The 15,537-nt window shown below is 49.9% G+C and overlaps 1 protein-coding gene across 3 annotated transcripts; it reads left to right on the forward strand.

The window, feature by feature from the left end:
* Positions 1 to 16: 16 nt before the first annotated feature.
* Positions 17 to 15,098, forward strand: UBQLN4 (ubiquilin 4). 3 transcript variants are annotated; one of them, XM_032464058.1, is made up of 11 exons: positions 19 to 183; positions 1,714 to 1,865; positions 2,252 to 2,469; positions 3,022 to 3,284; positions 5,080 to 5,238; positions 9,066 to 9,291; positions 10,374 to 10,513; positions 11,017 to 11,100; positions 11,265 to 11,380; positions 11,580 to 11,766; positions 13,219 to 15,098. In XM_032464058.1, the coding sequence occupies exons 1-11, from the start codon at positions 76 to 78 to the stop codon at positions 13,369 to 13,371; spliced, it is 1,806 nt and encodes a 601-aa protein (XP_032319949.1). In that variant the 5' UTR covers positions 19 to 75; the 3' UTR covers positions 13,372 to 15,098. The 3 variants fall into 3 exon arrangements, with proteins under 3 accessions (XP_032319951.1, XP_032319950.1, XP_032319949.1); XM_032464060.1 differs by lacking the exon at positions 11,265 to 11,380 and having other exon boundaries at positions 17 to 183; XM_032464059.1 differs by lacking the exon at positions 11,017 to 11,100 and having other exon boundaries at positions 18 to 183.
* Positions 15,099 to 15,537: the final 439 nt, after the last annotated feature.

A 15,537-nucleotide genomic window follows, 5' to 3' on the forward strand; every position in this document is an offset into this window, starting at 1 on the left:
AGCCCGGCCGGCCGGGCGGGCGGGGAGGAGGAGGAGTCGGGGCGGGCTGGCGGGCGGCCGGGTGGCGGCGGCGGCATGGCGGAGCCGAGCGGGGCCGAGACGAGGCCCCCCATTAGGGTCACCGTCAAGACCCCGAAGGACAAGGAGGAAATTGTGATCTGCGATCGAGCCTCGGTCAAGGAGGTAGTACGGGTGGCGGGGGTGTGAGGGAGCGCGGAGGAGGGGTCTGCAAAGAGGAGAGGTGGCTCTGAGACGGTCGGGTGTACGCGAGGGCCGGGGAGAGGAGGGCGGGGGCCCAGTGGGCACTCGGAGGAGCGAAAGGGAAGGAGAGGCGGGTAGGGGGCGTCCTGCGAGGGTGATCTGGGGGAGAGTGGCGAGTGTTGGGGAAGGGAGGCCGGGGTTTGCCTTGTGGCCTGGGCTGGGGGCGTGGTGGAGAGTGGGAAGAGGACACCTTGCACAGGGAAGGGGGAAGGACCCTGGGTTTGAGCGGAGTGTTGGCTCCGGTTACAGGTTGGGGTTCGAGGCGCTGAGGCAGAATGGGGGCCGGGCAAGGTGCTGAGCCAGGAGAGCCGGCGGGGGAGCCGGCGGAGAGCTCCGGGCACCTACTGGGCGCCTCAGAGAACCCCCAGCGTTCTGACGCCCGGCGGGTCCGGGGGAGGATTTCCCTCTGCCCTGATCTTTCCTGCTCTTTCAGATCAAGGTGGTTACATTTGATTCTCAGCCCCTCTGGGATTTACACGGTGTGCACTAGGTGCTCAATAAAAATGTGTTGATGAGTGAATGAGGGAATATTGCCTGTGTTTGCCACCCCTCTGTGGCAGCCCCAGAATTTCACAGAGGCGGGGCTTAAGATAGACCATCTGATTGGAAGGGAGGGATCTGGAAGCTGCCCTTGCTTAGCAAGTGCACTGTTTTTATCTAAGTGTTCGCTGGTTTGGGTTGGGTTGGGGGGGTTGCTGATAGATTTGGGGAGTCTAACTCTCCCCCAGCCTGCCTTTAGTGCCATCATTGCCCTTCCACCAACCTTTAAAATGACTACATTCCAGAGTTTAAATCATTTTTCCTGCAGAGCTGAATTTGAACTCAGCTCTAATTGAGAGGCCCCATATGTTTGGTTAAGAGCCTGGGCTTTGGCATCAAGACTTGAGTTCCAGTCTGCCCAGGACAAGTTACCTAACTGCTGTGATCCTCAGTTTTCTCATCTTTAAAATGGGGATAATAATTAACATGTATCTTACGGGATTGAGACTCTTAACTAGTGAATAGTTAGTGCTGTTATAAATAACTGGGATCCATTTGTTGTAGTTGTTACAGGAACTCTGGGAATAAAGAGAAGAGAGACTTGGGGTCCCAGAAGAGAAGGGAGACAGGGCCTAGTCCCAAGGCTGTTGAAGAAGCTGGAATGGAGAGAACTGCTCAGGCAGTACCCTCACTGGGAACTGGTACTGAAGAAGGAGTGGCAGATAGAAGCAAGGGCTTTCTAGGGTGGGAGACCCTGGGGTAGAGCCAAGAGGAGCTTCTCACCAGTCTAGCTCCTTGGCTAAGAAAGGAGCTGCTTATTGTAGCTGGAGGGGTGGAGTCAGGACTGCTAAAAGGACTTCCCACGACTAGAGGTGGGAGCAAGGGAATGCAGAGGCTCTTGAAGAAGAGGCAGTGTCCCTGGTTGGTGGAGCCCAGGCAGCCTCCACAGTGACCTTTGCTTCTTGATCACAGTTCAAGGAGGAAATCTCCCGGAGATTTAAGGCTCAGCAGGATCAGCTGGTCCTGATCTTCGCAGGCAAGATCCTCAAGGATGGGGACACACTGAACCAGCATGGGATCAAGGATGGGCTCACCGTCCATCTGGTCATCAAGACCCCTCAGAAGTAAGTTAAGGAGAAGAGCAGGTCCAGCTTCAAACTGGGCTTTTTTCCCCCATCTGTTACTTTCTTACTTGTCACTCAACTGTACCTGGAAGACCAATGCCAAGGCCTAGGAATGTGGTTCTTGGATGGATTGCCAGGAAGCCCTATGATCTCACCTGCAGGGGAAGGGAAGCTGACTTACCTCTCCCTGAATGCCCTGAAGACAGAGAACACTAGCTCCTCCCTCCCCTTGTCTGATTTACTGACTGACCACCAACATCACCCTGTCCCAGCCACAGGGCTGCTTAGGAGGTGCCTTGGGTTAGGGCTGTAGCTGCACAGCAAACATAGAAATCATTGTCTTCCCTTTTGTGTTCACTTCGACTAGAATTTTTCTTTGTCCCCAGGGCTCAAGATCCAGCTACTGCCACTGCTTCTTCCCCTTCCACTCCAGACCCAGCCTCGGCACCCTCCACCACGCCTGCTTCACCTGCCACCCCTGCCCAGCCCTCCACCTCTGGCAGTGCCACTTCAGATACTGGCAGTGGAAGCCGAAGGAGCAGTGGGGGGGGTCCCTCCCCAGGGACAGGGGAGGGACCTCCCAGTGCCACGGCATCTATACTCTGTAAGCCCTTAGGGAGAAGGACACTGTTCTCATTTGGGCTAGGGAGTTGGGGAGAGCCAAGAGGAGGGGAAGATATGGTCCCTGCTCCTGGTCTGATGGGGATGGGGACCCCTGGACAGAGGGTTCCAGACATTGGTACTTGAGACAAGCAGGGGAGGAAACCAGTCTGTGAGGGGAGCATGGTGAAATGTTAAGAGTGAGGGGAGCAGTGGGGCTGGGGATGTGGGGAACCCTGGGTGAGGATATTGGAATTTGGGAAGAAGGTGGGTCCAACAGTAGCCAGTTAGGGGATATTTATTTGCTCATTCAATAGGCCATCACCGGTTGCCCTCTGTGCTCAGTACTGTGCCTGGCTGTCAGCCTCTACCATCAAAGAGGTCTCAGTCTAGTAGGCTCACATCTCTTTGCCAGCTACGCTGGGGCTGTGGAAATGATTGGAAAAGGGAGATGTGAGAAGCAGAAGGGGCCCATCCTGGAGACCTGAATTCAGTGGCTCTGGCCAGGTAGGGGAAGAGTCTTGTGACAGACTGTGACCCTGCCCCCTCCCCACAGCTGGCTTTGGGGGCATCCTGGGCCTGGGCAGCCTGGGCCTGGGTTCTGCCAACTTTATGGAGCTGCAGCAGCAGATGCAGAGGCAGCTGATGTCCAATCCTGAGATGCTGTCACAGATCATGGAGAACCCTCTGGTCCAGGACATGATGTCTAACCCCGACCTGATGCGCCATATGATCATGGCCAATCCCCAGATGCAGCAGCTGATGGAGCGGAACCCCGAGATCAGCCATATGCTCAACAACCCCGAGCTCATGAGACAGGTGGGTCTAGAGAGAAGGCTGAGGTGTGGAGGTTACCGGGCACCCAGCCATGCCCTGCCTGGCCTCTTCTCACCTTTTCCTACCTTGACTTGTTCATTCATTCATTCATTCATTCATGCATTCAGCCATGTTTTGAACACTGGAGCACAGTGATAAAAAGACACAGACTTAGCTTTACAGGAACTTCTGGTCTCAAAGGGAAGTAGGACAAGTAAGCAGGCAGTTATAAGTGGTCTGTGCTATCACAGAGATAGTCAGAGGATCCCCTAGGTGCACACAGAAGGGTTCCTGACCCTACCCTGGGGCTCAGGGGAGGCCCTAAAGGAAGTGTCACCCAAGCTGAGACCAAAAGGAAGAAGACTGAACCAGAGGAAGAAAAAGAGAAGAGTGTTCATGGCCAAGGGACAGCAAGTGCAAAGGCCTGGGAATAAAAGATAATAGGGTGATTGGGGAGCATTTCAGCTGGGCAGGGCCAGGTGGGTAAGAGAGAGCCAGGGGAGGCAGTTTGGTGTTGGTCTTTGGGAGCTCTGTCTCATGGTCATCCACCAAGGGACTAGGCTAGACAGTCTCAGCAGAGCTGTGGACACTATTGCTGGACTCACCAGATAAGTTCCAGAAGGGTAAGGATTCACAAGTGCTTTATTCACTGCCTGGAACAGTGCCTGATATATAGTAATCACTCAACAGTTACTATTTTTTTGTATTTTTTTTATTATAAGTACTTATTGAATGAAGGAGTTGTGGGATAAGAGGTCAGTGTCCTGTTGTAGACATAAAGGTGTCTTGGGAAGAGGCACGTGTGGAGAAAATTTGGGAAGAAGGACAAGGAAGGGATTCCCAGCTGGGTGGGAACAAGAAGCAGCTATGTTCATTTTCTCTGCCATGCACTGCTGTCCCCTAGAGCTAACAGAAGCCACCCTTTCCTCATTGACAGTGAGCCATTGGCTCCCAAGAGAAAGCCCTCATTCTGTTTCTCAAGATTCAGTGAGGCCAAAGACCTGGCATGGGATCTGAAGGTGTTGCATTGTCTTAGCTTGAATCCTTTCCCTCCCTAACTTGTAGTCAGTTGCCAGAAACCATAGTACTGTCTTGGTTAGACAGACCAACCTGACCTTGAAACCTGGCTCTACCACTAACTGGCTGTGTGTCCCAGGCAGTGAGTCTCTGAGCCTGTTTTCTCATCTGCTAAATAGGGACAGAAATACCTACACGGATGGTTATCATGGCGATTGAATTCTGTTAATCATTTAGCCCAGTGCCTATATGTAGTAAGTGCTCAATAGATGTTTGTTTGCTTGCTTGTTTTTATTGATGTATAGTTGATTTACAGTGTCTCAGCTAACTGATTCAGTTAGACATACATATATGTATTCTTTTTCATAGCCTTTTCCATAATAGGTTGTTACAAGATATTGAATATAGTTCCCTAAATAGACGTTATTTTTCTCTTTTGCCTCCTCCCCTTTCTCATGTCCTTTCTTATTCAACTCCCTTGTGCTCCCTAATGCTTCTGTGGATCCTCTGAACCTGAGGGAGGGAAGCTGCTGCTCTCACCCCATCTGGGATCATTGTACCCCAAATAGGCAACGAGAATACCCACAGGGAGGTAGGGTTAGAGCCAAGATGACAGTAGAGGAAGGAAATCCAGTTCAGCCTACTCCCTGCCACTGTAGATCAGTTCCTGGGCCCTGGACCCTGGTCCTGGTGCTGGTCCTGATGTGGACTCTTTCCTCGGGGCCCATTCTCTGATCCCCTGGTTCCAGAGCCCATTCTCTCTCTTTCCTTTCTCCACTAGACAATGGAGCTTGCTCGGAATCCAGCCATGATGCAGGAGATGATGCGGAACCAGGACCGGGCCCTGAGCAATCTGGAGAGCATCCCTGGAGGGTATAATGCCCTCCGCCGCATGTACACAGACATCCAGGAACCCATGTTTAGTGCTGCCCGGGAACAGGTGGGGCCAGGGGCTGGGCCGTGGGAGGGCAGTCTGGGCTCGGGATTACCTACCCCCAGACCCAGGCAAGCCTGGAGTGCTGTCTGCTCCTCTTTCCTTCCCTAGCCCCCTGAGGGTGGGCCCTGGCTTGAAAGCGGTTCTCACAGTGCATAGCCAGGGATGGTCCAACTTGGCATGGGACTGAGGCACTAGGGCAGACGATAGCCGAGTTCCTTAGGGAAGTTGGGGAGGTGTAGGGTCCAAGGGATTTGACATTATACTGACAAACGTCTTGCACCAAGGTCTCAGAGGTTGTGGGGCAGGCCTGGGGTCAAACAGCCAACCCTAGCACAGTGTGTCTCAAGTGTGGTCCACAGATCACCTGCTTCAGAATCACCTGGGGAGCTTGTTAATCATGAGCTTCCTGGTCCCCACCTGTGAGCTACTTATTGTATCAATCTCTGGAATCAGGCCCTGAGAATATGCTTTTAAAAATGCTTTATGAATTCTTTCCAAATATACAAAAAGTACAGAGAAAAATATAGCATTCTCTTCTATCCTTGTTGCCCTAACATGTTGTCATATATAATTTCAATGCCTTTTGGGGTTCTTTTTAAAGTTTAATTTACACTAAATACATTATACATTTACCTGTTTCAAAAGTCAAAACAAACGAAACTCAAAAGTAAACAAAAGGGTATTAAAAAAGTATGGAAAATTATACGAGCGCAACAAAGGTATGCAAAAGGGATCCTTCTGTTTCCATCTTATAGCTACCTCTGTAACAAATGTTTTGTTTTTGTATGTTTTCCTAGACATATTTAATATTTATTTGCAAATAAGACATTACGGGATAGAATTGCAGCCTTCACGTACCCCTCCCCTATCTTATACCTCTCTTTCCCTCTCCGGAGCTAACTACCACCCTAAAGTTGGTGTTTGTCATTTCGATTATTTTATTACCTATGTATGTATCCATAAATAATCTATAGTATCATTTTGCATATTTTTCAGCTTTATAGAAGTGGTATCATGCTGTTCACATAATTTTAAATTTACTTTTTAAAAACATCTAAAAATGTTTTCTTGAAGAATAAAAATAGCTGCAAGAAAGGTGCATGTATCATAAGTGTACAGCTTGGTGGATTTTCACAAACTGAACACACCCTCCTTACCAGCACCCAGGTGGGAAGGTGGGACTTCATTTTACTTTTTCCTTGTGGAAAGGAAAAAGCACCATATGCTGAGTGGTCTGTGCTGTCCCAACGGATTCCTTGTTCATACTGTCTCTGCCCGACACCAAATGAGTGTGTGCCTTGCTGACTGTCCCTGCAATGATACCACATTGTCTTTAGGTTTATTTATTTACTTATTTATTTTAATGGAGGTAGTGGGGATTGAACCCAGGACCCTGTGCATGGTAAGCACATGCTCTACCACTGAGCTGTACCCTCCCCCCACACATTGTCCTATTAAGTCTGGGCATCAGGTAGGGTGAAACCCCCTCCTCCCACCCTACTAGCTTATTCCTCACCATCATCTTGGTTATTCTTAACCTTTGCTCTTTTAAATTTTAGAAAGTGCTTATAAGGGTCAACTGTGAGTTTTTAAAGGAATTTATTTGCTTATTTTTAAGTTTTATTTTATTTAAGTATTTAAAATGCATATCAAAGTAACACATGTACCTGGTTAAAAAGAAAATCAAGTAGTTGAGTGAGGCTTTTAACAAGCACCCAGCTAATTCTGATGTACTCTAATGTGTGAGAACCACTGGTTCAGCTAAAAGAACATAGCATTTGAAAAAAAAAAAAAAAAAGAAATAGCAATTTGGTATCAACAAACCTCAGTTCAAATACTACATCATTCTTTAATAGTGTGATTTTTAATTGAGTTATTTAATCTCCCTGAGTCTTCATGTCCTCCTTTTCAAAATGGAGACAATGTACTATAGTAGTATTCTCTATCATTTTGGCCTCTGGACCCCTTTATATGCTTAAAGATTATTGAGGACTCGAAAGAGCTTTGGTTTTTGTGGGTTAGGTCTATTGATACTCACTGTATCTGAAATTAAAACAGAATTTTAAAAAATTTATTAGCTTTTTCAAAAATAACAATAAATCTATTATACATTAGCATAAATAGCATGTTCTTTTGAAAAATAACTTTATTTCCCAAAACAAAACATTAGGGGAAAGAGTGGCCTTGTTTGACATTTGTGCAGATCTCTCGAATGTCTGGCTTACTACCAGACAGCTGGATTCTCACATCTGCTTCTGCATTCAGTCCGTTTCAATGTCACATGTAGCCTGTGGAAGACTCCACTGAATACTTACGAGAGAATGAGAGTGAAAAAGGCAAATTACATCTTAGGATTATAAAAACAATTTTTAAACCTTGCAGGGGTCCTAGGACCACACTTTGAGAACCAGTGTATTAGAGGGATATTGTAAACATTAGAATAAATGGATCAGGCACATAGTAGGTGCTCAATAAATGGCAGCTATTTTCACTTTAGAGAGTTCAGGTAAGAGATTCAGACTTTAGGATGTATCGGGAAGAGCAAAGCAGGACCCAGAACTAGGTGGGGTTGGGTGCTCACAAGTTACCAGAACAGGAAATCTGAAACATTGACAAGGACTGAAACTGTGGTGCATGAACCCTGGCCTGCAAGCCCTGTTATCTGAACAGGCATCTGGTAAGGTAAAGGAACCACAGCTCAGAGCAGAAGAGTCCTCGGTCAGCCCTGGTCCCCATGACCCACTTTGAGTAAATAGGAAAGTGGATATGAAACTCCATGGTGGGGAGGGGCTAAGGATGCTCAGGTGCCTCCTGCTTAGGTCAGGACCTCCCTGGGACTCCCTCAGCCAGGACACCCCTTGGACAGAGCTCTTTCCTGAGTGCCAGCGGGTCCAGAAGGAGGAGGTTTGGGTGCTACCCTGGGCAGCCCACTGAGGTGGGGTGTAGACCCTGAGACTATCCTAGGTAGACAGTGGGGGGCCTGGTGGTGAGGAGGACTGTTTAGCTAAAGCAGCCAGTCTGAGGAGATAGGCTGTCGGGAGGGAGGGGAAGGAGGAGATCGCATGGGAGAAGCAACAGAAGGAAAAGACCTAGGGAGGTTGCTTAGCCAGAGATGTGCCCTACTAAAGAGCTCTGTTGTGGTGTGCCTGGTTGGACAGAATGCCACATGGGGGACCCGGGGGGTGAGGGACAGGGTTCCAGGGAGTTAATCTTCAACCAAGGTGGCTAGAAAAGGGAAAGTTGCACCTGAAACTAGCACAATGTTATATGTCAATTACAGCTCAATCAAATTGGAGAAAATAATAATAAATAAATAAATAATTTAAATAAATAAATAAGGAAAAAAAAGGGTGGGAGGAGAGCTGGAGGCAGAGCAGGGTTGACTAGAGCGCCAGCTCCCATCAAGCCAATTGTTACTTATTGAGCACCTACTAGTGTCAGGAGCCAGGAGTGCAAATTGAATCTGACATTGTCTCGGCCCTTTAAGAGCTAAGGAAAACAAATATCTCTACACAACGGGAAAGGTGTGTGTAAAGTACTATGGGGCACCGAGGAGATTAGAAATCAAATATTTGGAGTCACCAGGGGAGATGGGAGGTTTCCAGTTATCTGAGGGGTCCAGTTATCCCATCGTTAGCATCAGCCAGCTCCAGCCCTGTAGGATAAGGGTGACGCTGCCCATTGTGGGGCCAGAAATTGAGCTGAGGACCTCCAAGATCTCTCTCCCGTTTCTGGGGAAGGGGAGGATATTAGGTGAGAGGAAAGAAAGGGCCCAGCCCTTATCCCTGATTTGTTTCAGTCCTTAACCCAAAACCTTTCCCTCCTCCCAGTTTGGCAACAATCCCTTCTCTTCCCTGGCCGGGAACTCCGACAGCTCATCCTCCCAGCCTCTGCGGACTGAGAATCGAGAGCCCCTCCCTAACCCCTGGAGCCCCTCGCCCCCCACCTCCCAGGCCCCCGGGTCCGGTGGGGAGGGCACCGGAGGATCGGGGACCAGCCAGGTGCACCCGACAGTCTCGAACCCCTTTGGGATCAATGCGGCTAGCCTGGGGTCAGGTATGTCCTAGGGTGGAAGGAGCTTAGTGGGGTCACCAGGGCAGTCCCTCTGCCCCGGGACTGAATGGGGTTCACTCTGCTCCAGAATATTGAAGACAGAGGTGAGACTGTATTGAAGCCACAGAGGGGGCTCTGCAGCCTGGAGTAATGGCCCCACCCCTCAGTGGGTGAGGGTTGGTTCTGGCCCTGTCATTATGTCCCTAGGAGTGACCTAAGTAGTGGCTCATGAGTAAACCAGACCCTACCTCCTAAGCTCTTTCAACACTGCTGGTGCTATTCAGTGTAAATGGGTCAGACTAAGGAGAGGGATGTGGGAGAGGAATCAGGGGACAGGCATATGTGAGGCTTGGGGATAGGGATGTGCAGAGCTGCCTTGTACAGAAGTGCAGGTTATGCACTGCACAACCCTGGGGGACGCCTCATTTATCTGGACTATGACTGTACATACGACCCTAGGGATATCTGGTAGATGCCCTGATTTCTCTATACTCTGGGACATCTTGATTGGGAAAGTCCCTTCCCCTCTATGTGCTCATTTTATAAATAAGGGACTTGAACCTTATCCATAGTCTTAAAATTGTACTTCTGAAACGTTGGGGGTCTGGACCATTTCCAGGGTGAGGGAGGACCAACTGGAAAATGCCCCAGGCCTCCTGCCCCAGCTCCAGCCAGACTACTGACATACTTGGTTTCTGAGTGAGATTTGATTTAAGGAAAGGGCCTCTGCTCCTAAGATAAGTTTGAACACTGTTGATCTAGGTGATCTTTAGTCAAATCCTTTCCAACTCTGATATTATGTGAGCCTGTGGCGGGAACAGTCTAGAGGGGCATGAATCAGACCCAGTTTCTAACTGGCTTGTTCTTAGCAGAGTAGATGGGGAAGGGGCCAGGCCAAAGCAGGGCAAGATGGCCTCAGAGTCAAGAGGGACTTGGACCCACACCCCAGTACTTGGGTGCCATTTTACTGTTGCCTTTCTAAGTTTTGTAACCACTGTGTCTGAAGTAAGGTAGACTGAAGTGAGGCATCTGGTTTCCATCTGGAACCCTTTTCTCTTGTTTTGTTTGTTTCCTCCTTGTCCTAGGGATGTTCAACAGCCCGGAAATGCAGGCCCTCCTCCAGCAGATCTCTGAGAACCCCCAGCTGATGCAGAACGTGATCTCAGCCCCCTACATGCGCAGCATGATGCAAACGCTCGCCCAGAACCCCGACTTTGCTGCTCAGGTATGGAACTTGCCCGAGGGGAGTGTGTTGGGCGCCATTACTTGTGATGATCAAAACACCCTGGAGCCAGGCTGCCGGGGTTTGCATATTGATCTCTTCCACTTCCTAGCTGTGTAAGCCACACAAGTTATTTAACCTCCCAGTTTCCTCATCTGTAAAATGGTAAAAAAGAAAATAGTTTCTGCCTCAGAGAGTTGTGAGGGTTCAATGAATTAATAGTATAAGTGCTTAGAGCACGGCATAGCACACAGTAAGCCCTGTGTACTTGGGGATGTTAGCTGTCATTGTCATTGTCATCAGAAGGGCTCCTGACTCTCATCCTCGTCCACAGTATAGTTCCATTTCCTCTCACTGTTCCACTCAGACCTGCAGGATACTGTGAGATCCTTGGAAAAGCTGGCCAGATTTCCTACAGTGGGGGGGGTGCCGAGGGAGACTGAGGCTGTGGGGGCATTTAGAGGGTGGGTAGGCCCAGGCCTCCCCCTATACCTTCACCCTGGCAGATGATGGTCAACGTGCCGCTCTTTGCGGGGAACCCTCAGCTGCAGGAGCAGCTCCGCCTGCAGCTCCCAGTCTTCCTGCAGCAGGTGAGTGAGGACCCTAGAGGGGCAGAGGTTGAGGGCTGGAGTGGACCCTGAGGCCCAGTGGGTGGAACTTAAGGGAGAGTCCAAGCTCAGCTCTGGACTCAGGGTCTAGGCTGCTTCCTGTCTCCTGCCACCTCCTCTTGCCTTTCTCTGCTGTTTCCCACCAGATGCAGAACCCGGAGTCACTCTCCATTCTCACCAATCCCCGCGCCATGCAGGCGCTGCTGCAGATCCAGCAGGGACTGCAGACCCTGCAGACTGAGGCCCCCGGGCTGGTGCCCAGGTGAGGGTGGGGGGCAGGTGGGCAGCAAGGTTCTGGCTATTTCTCCCCCTCAACTCCTTTCTCTGCCACTCTCTGAGCAGCCATTATGTCTCTCAGGGTCTGTTTTCCTGTTTCTTCCAACTGCTTTTCCTTCTGGATCTCATGGTCCCATCCCTTTCTGAGAGGCCATCTCCAACCTCTTGGTCTCTCCTGCCTGCAGCCTTGGCTCCTTTGGGATGTCCCGGACCCCAGCACCCTCGGCAGGCAGCAACACTGGCTCTGCACCCGAGGCCCCCACCTCCTCACCAGCCCTGCCAGCCACATCTTCTCCAACAGGGGCCTCCAGTGCTCAGCAGCAGCTCATGCAGCAGATGATCCAGCTTTTGGCTGGAAGTGGAAACTCACAGGTACATGGGCAGCGGGGCTGGTGCTGGGACCACCACTTCCATCCTGACAGTGTTAAGGGTAGCAGTAGAATGGAGACAGCAGAGCAGGCTTTGGAGTCAGCCAGACCTGGCTTTAAATACTGGTCTGCTGCTTCCTAGCCTTGGGCAATTTACCTCTTCCCCAAGTTCAGTTGCCACAGCTGTAAAACGGTGATGAGAATAGTAATAGTGCTTACCACTGCCTGGGTACTGTTCTGTGTGCCTTCTGTATAAGAGCTCATTTACTTTATTCCTCACAACAGCCTTGTGAGGAAGCTATTATTATTATTTTTATGTTGCAAAAGGGGGAAACTGAAGCCCAGAGAGGTTAAGTGGCTTGCTCAGAGTCACACAGCTAGTAAGTAATGGAGCCAAGATTCAAACGGAGGCATGCTAGCTCCAGAATTTACACTTTAACCACTGTGTTATACCACTTCTGCTTATATCAAAGGAGTCTTTTGAAAGCAGTCTCCATCTCTGAGGTGGGCGAAGAGGATTCTGGGGGGTGAGGTGACCAGAGCCCTGGGCCACATAGTCAAGGCCTGGGGTTTGGGGGATGGGTGGGGATGACCTCGAGTGAGCCCCTTAACCTTTCTCTGGCCTCCACGACTTATCTGGGAAAAGCCTTTCAACAGAAATGTAAGTGTGCCCAGCTCTGTGCCAGGCATTGAGAGGGCTGGACCAAGTGATGGCCAAGGCCCAGTCTAGCTTAAGTTGTGTGGACCGTGATGAAAGCAGCATAGAGCACTGGAAAGGGCTCTTGTACGGCATGTCGGGGGGCCTCTGTGACCTTCAGCAGGTCCTTTCGTCTCTGGATCACACCTTCCTCCCGTCAGTGGCCGGGTAGCCTGTGACTGCTGGGCTGCTCCCAGCTCTAAGCGTCTTCTGTTCATGAGTTAGGCTAGTGCTTCCTAAACATCCTTCAGGGAGAACATTTCCAGGAGATGTTTATAGGAGTGTCAAAAATGAAAAGCCTTCTCTTTTGTAAATAACTGTGTTTGTTGATTGGTTAAACAAAATTAAACAGGTTCTTGCTTTCCTGGGGCCCTTCTCTGACCTTTAATGTGGCCATGTGTGTGATGACTGCCGGGAGGGAGTTTGGAGGTGGTGTTTAGCGTGCATCTCATCAACCACAGAACCTTTGGCTTTTGGAACGCCTGTGGACATCTCCAGAGTGTGGATGAAAAGCAGGACTAAAGGCTTACTTAGGCCTATCTGTTACCTTAAAATTTTAAGAAAGATGCCCCTCACCTTATTATTATACAATTGTTTAGTGACTTGGGACACCAGCTCCTTGGCCCCTGACCCACTGGTTGACTTTGAGGGTGTTCAAAAAGACCTGCTTGTCTTCTTCTCTCCATTATAAACCCTTAGAATCAGATAGTCCCCCTGGGGTTGGTCCTGTACCTGCTTCACAAGGCTTGTCCCCTCCAGGTGCAGACACCAGAAGTGAGATTTCAGCAGCAGCTGGAGCAGCTCAACTCTATGGGCTTCATCAATCGTGAGGCCAACCTGCAGGCCCTGATTGCCACAGGAGGGGACATCAACGCAGCTATCGAGAGACTCCTGGGCTCTCAGCTCTCCTAATCCCTCAGCCCATGCCTCCTGCCTCTCCCTTCCCTCGGTGCCAGCATTTGGTTCCTCTGTCAACCCCGACCCTCTGCAGCTTGTCATTCCTTCTGTCTTCTCCCTTGTCCTCTCCAGACAGCAGGGTGACTTTAGAGGTGTGGGCCCCAACCCCTTAGCTCTGGGAATTCCAGTTTTATTTCTACGCCTCTTGCAGAACCTTCTCTCCTGGGCCTGCTTGAGCAGAGCTATTTAAACAGTTTTCACAGTTTTGTTGATTGGCCCCACCTCCTTGCCCCACAACCACCTCTTGCAATCTTCAAACTTCTCAGTGGCAGTGCAGAGTTGAAGGAGGAACCAACTCATTGGTTTACTGGAACAGGGTCTTCTGTCTGTGCCACGAGGGTTTTGCTGGTCTTGGGTTTACTTTCGATAACTCTTCCTTCTTTCTCTCCCCCCATCCCCTCCCACCTGCAGCCTAACCCATGCTAGACTTTCATACTCTGAAGGTGGGGCAGGTGAAACAGGATGTGATTTTCCTCCTCACCTCCCTGCTGGTCATTTCATCCAGCACTTTTTCATGCGGTCTGCTGGGACTTCCAGGGGGAGGTTCTCCTGGAGTTCTCCCTGTCTGAAGGGAGAGGTGAGACACAGCCCTCTGGAGAAGGAATTGGCAAGCCCTGGACCAGCCCAATGGAGAATGGTACAGGGGAGGAGGGAATGAGAGTTTCTGGAGGGAGGGAATGAGGGAAACAGGCTGAGTCAAAGGCTTGGAAGTTGGAATTGACAGTTAGGGAATGGAAGTGCTAATAGTTCTTTTAGGCCAGAGAGTCCAGGCTCAGGTCTGGCAGAGGAGACTTAGTAGAGATGCTAATGGAATTCGAGTTGAAGAAAAGGGCTCAATGAAGCTAAGCAATATGGCTCACAAGGGGTTATACTGGTTACATTTCCTCAAACACACATGCTTATATACATACACACACATTTCCATGAACCCAGGACCTGCCTGTGTCTCCAGATACCAGTGATTTGAGCCCTGCTCCAAAGACGTGAAGGGACTGGGGTCTGTCTCAGCAGTGGGTGTGTGTGTGGGTGGGTGGTGTATGTATGTATGCACACACACACATGTGCATGTGAATTGAATGGGAGGGTAGGTTCCTTGTTGATTTCTGGTTCAGAGTTCTCTCCGACCAGAGAGAAGTAGGCAAAAGAGCCAATTTAGGTCGGGAGTACTTACAGCCTGGAGAGCTGGGTCCTTTGGCCTTTGGATGCTGGGTTACCCAATGGGAATGTGGATCCCCCTTCTGAAACTGTCAGGACTGTGACCAGCACCCTTATTACCCTTCCCCTCATTGCTTTCCGGGAACAGTAGAGGGGTCTTTTCCTCAAGAACCCCTGGCTTTTGGTATCTTAACCCCTGCCCTTTGAGTTCTTCACTATTTCCCTCCAGGCCAGAGAGTTCTATTTGAGGAAGCAAAGGAGAGGGCAGCAATGATGCCTTTGAGCTGGAATTGGACATTGCTCTATTGGAGCACAGAGGAGGCTCATATCACCTCCTCTGTCTGCTACTTCGCCCAGCTGCTCAGAGGACCCGTTGCTGAGAATATGGAGGCAAGAGGAACAAAATTTTCACCAAGTGGGAAAGGGTCCCGAGCAATCCAGAGAGGATGTCTGTGTGGCTTTCCCTCCCTACCTCCCCCAACTCCCACACTGGCCTTTGTAAATAAATGGTGTGGTCTTTGTTGTGAGAGTGTCTTGGTGTTTGTTTTCTGGGCGAGAGGAGACTGGCTGAAGACAACTTCTTGGCTTTAGAGGGCTTTTGTAAAGTGGGATATAGAGGAATTTGAAGTTGGGTTCGGTTCAGAAACATTGATGGTAAGGGATAACTGATCATGGAGATATCTATCATCTATGGTTTAGGAATGGGAAGGATTGCTTTCTTACGTTCCCCATCACCAGACTGTAAGATACCAGATCCCACTCCCACAGCTCAGGGCTGGGAGAGGAATGTATGAAAGGTGCTGAGAATATGGCTAGGTCCTTCCTTCCATCCTCTGATCTTTTGGCAAGACTGCCCTCTCCTTTCCCCAGGTAAAAAGGTCAAAGCCAAACAAATCCTCACATCCAGATCTTATGCAAGTGGAGTTTTGTAGTTATTAATTAGTCTTGAGCTCTGAGACTAAACCT

The sequence above is a fragment of the Camelus ferus genome, chromosome 21 (assembly GCF_009834535.1).
Source record: "Camelus ferus isolate YT-003-E chromosome 21, BCGSAC_Cfer_1.0, whole genome shotgun sequence".
NCBI lineage: Eukaryota > Metazoa > Chordata > Mammalia > Artiodactyla > Camelidae > Camelus > Camelus ferus.

Excerpts from the sequence above, each read along its gene's own strand:
- UBQLN4 (XM_032464058.1), top strand. The coding sequence starts at position 76 with ATGGCGGAGCCGAGCGGGGCCGAGACGAGGCCCCCCATTAGGGTCACC. Across the intron at positions 184-1,713 it reads ATCGAGCCTCGGTCAAGGAG|TTCAAGGAGGAAATCTCCCG; the intron begins GTAGTACGGGTG and ends TCTTGATCACAG. Across the intron at positions 3,285-5,079 it reads ACCCCGAGCTCATGAGACAG|ACAATGGAGCTTGCTCGGAA; the intron begins GTGGGTCTAGAG and ends TTTCTCCACTAG.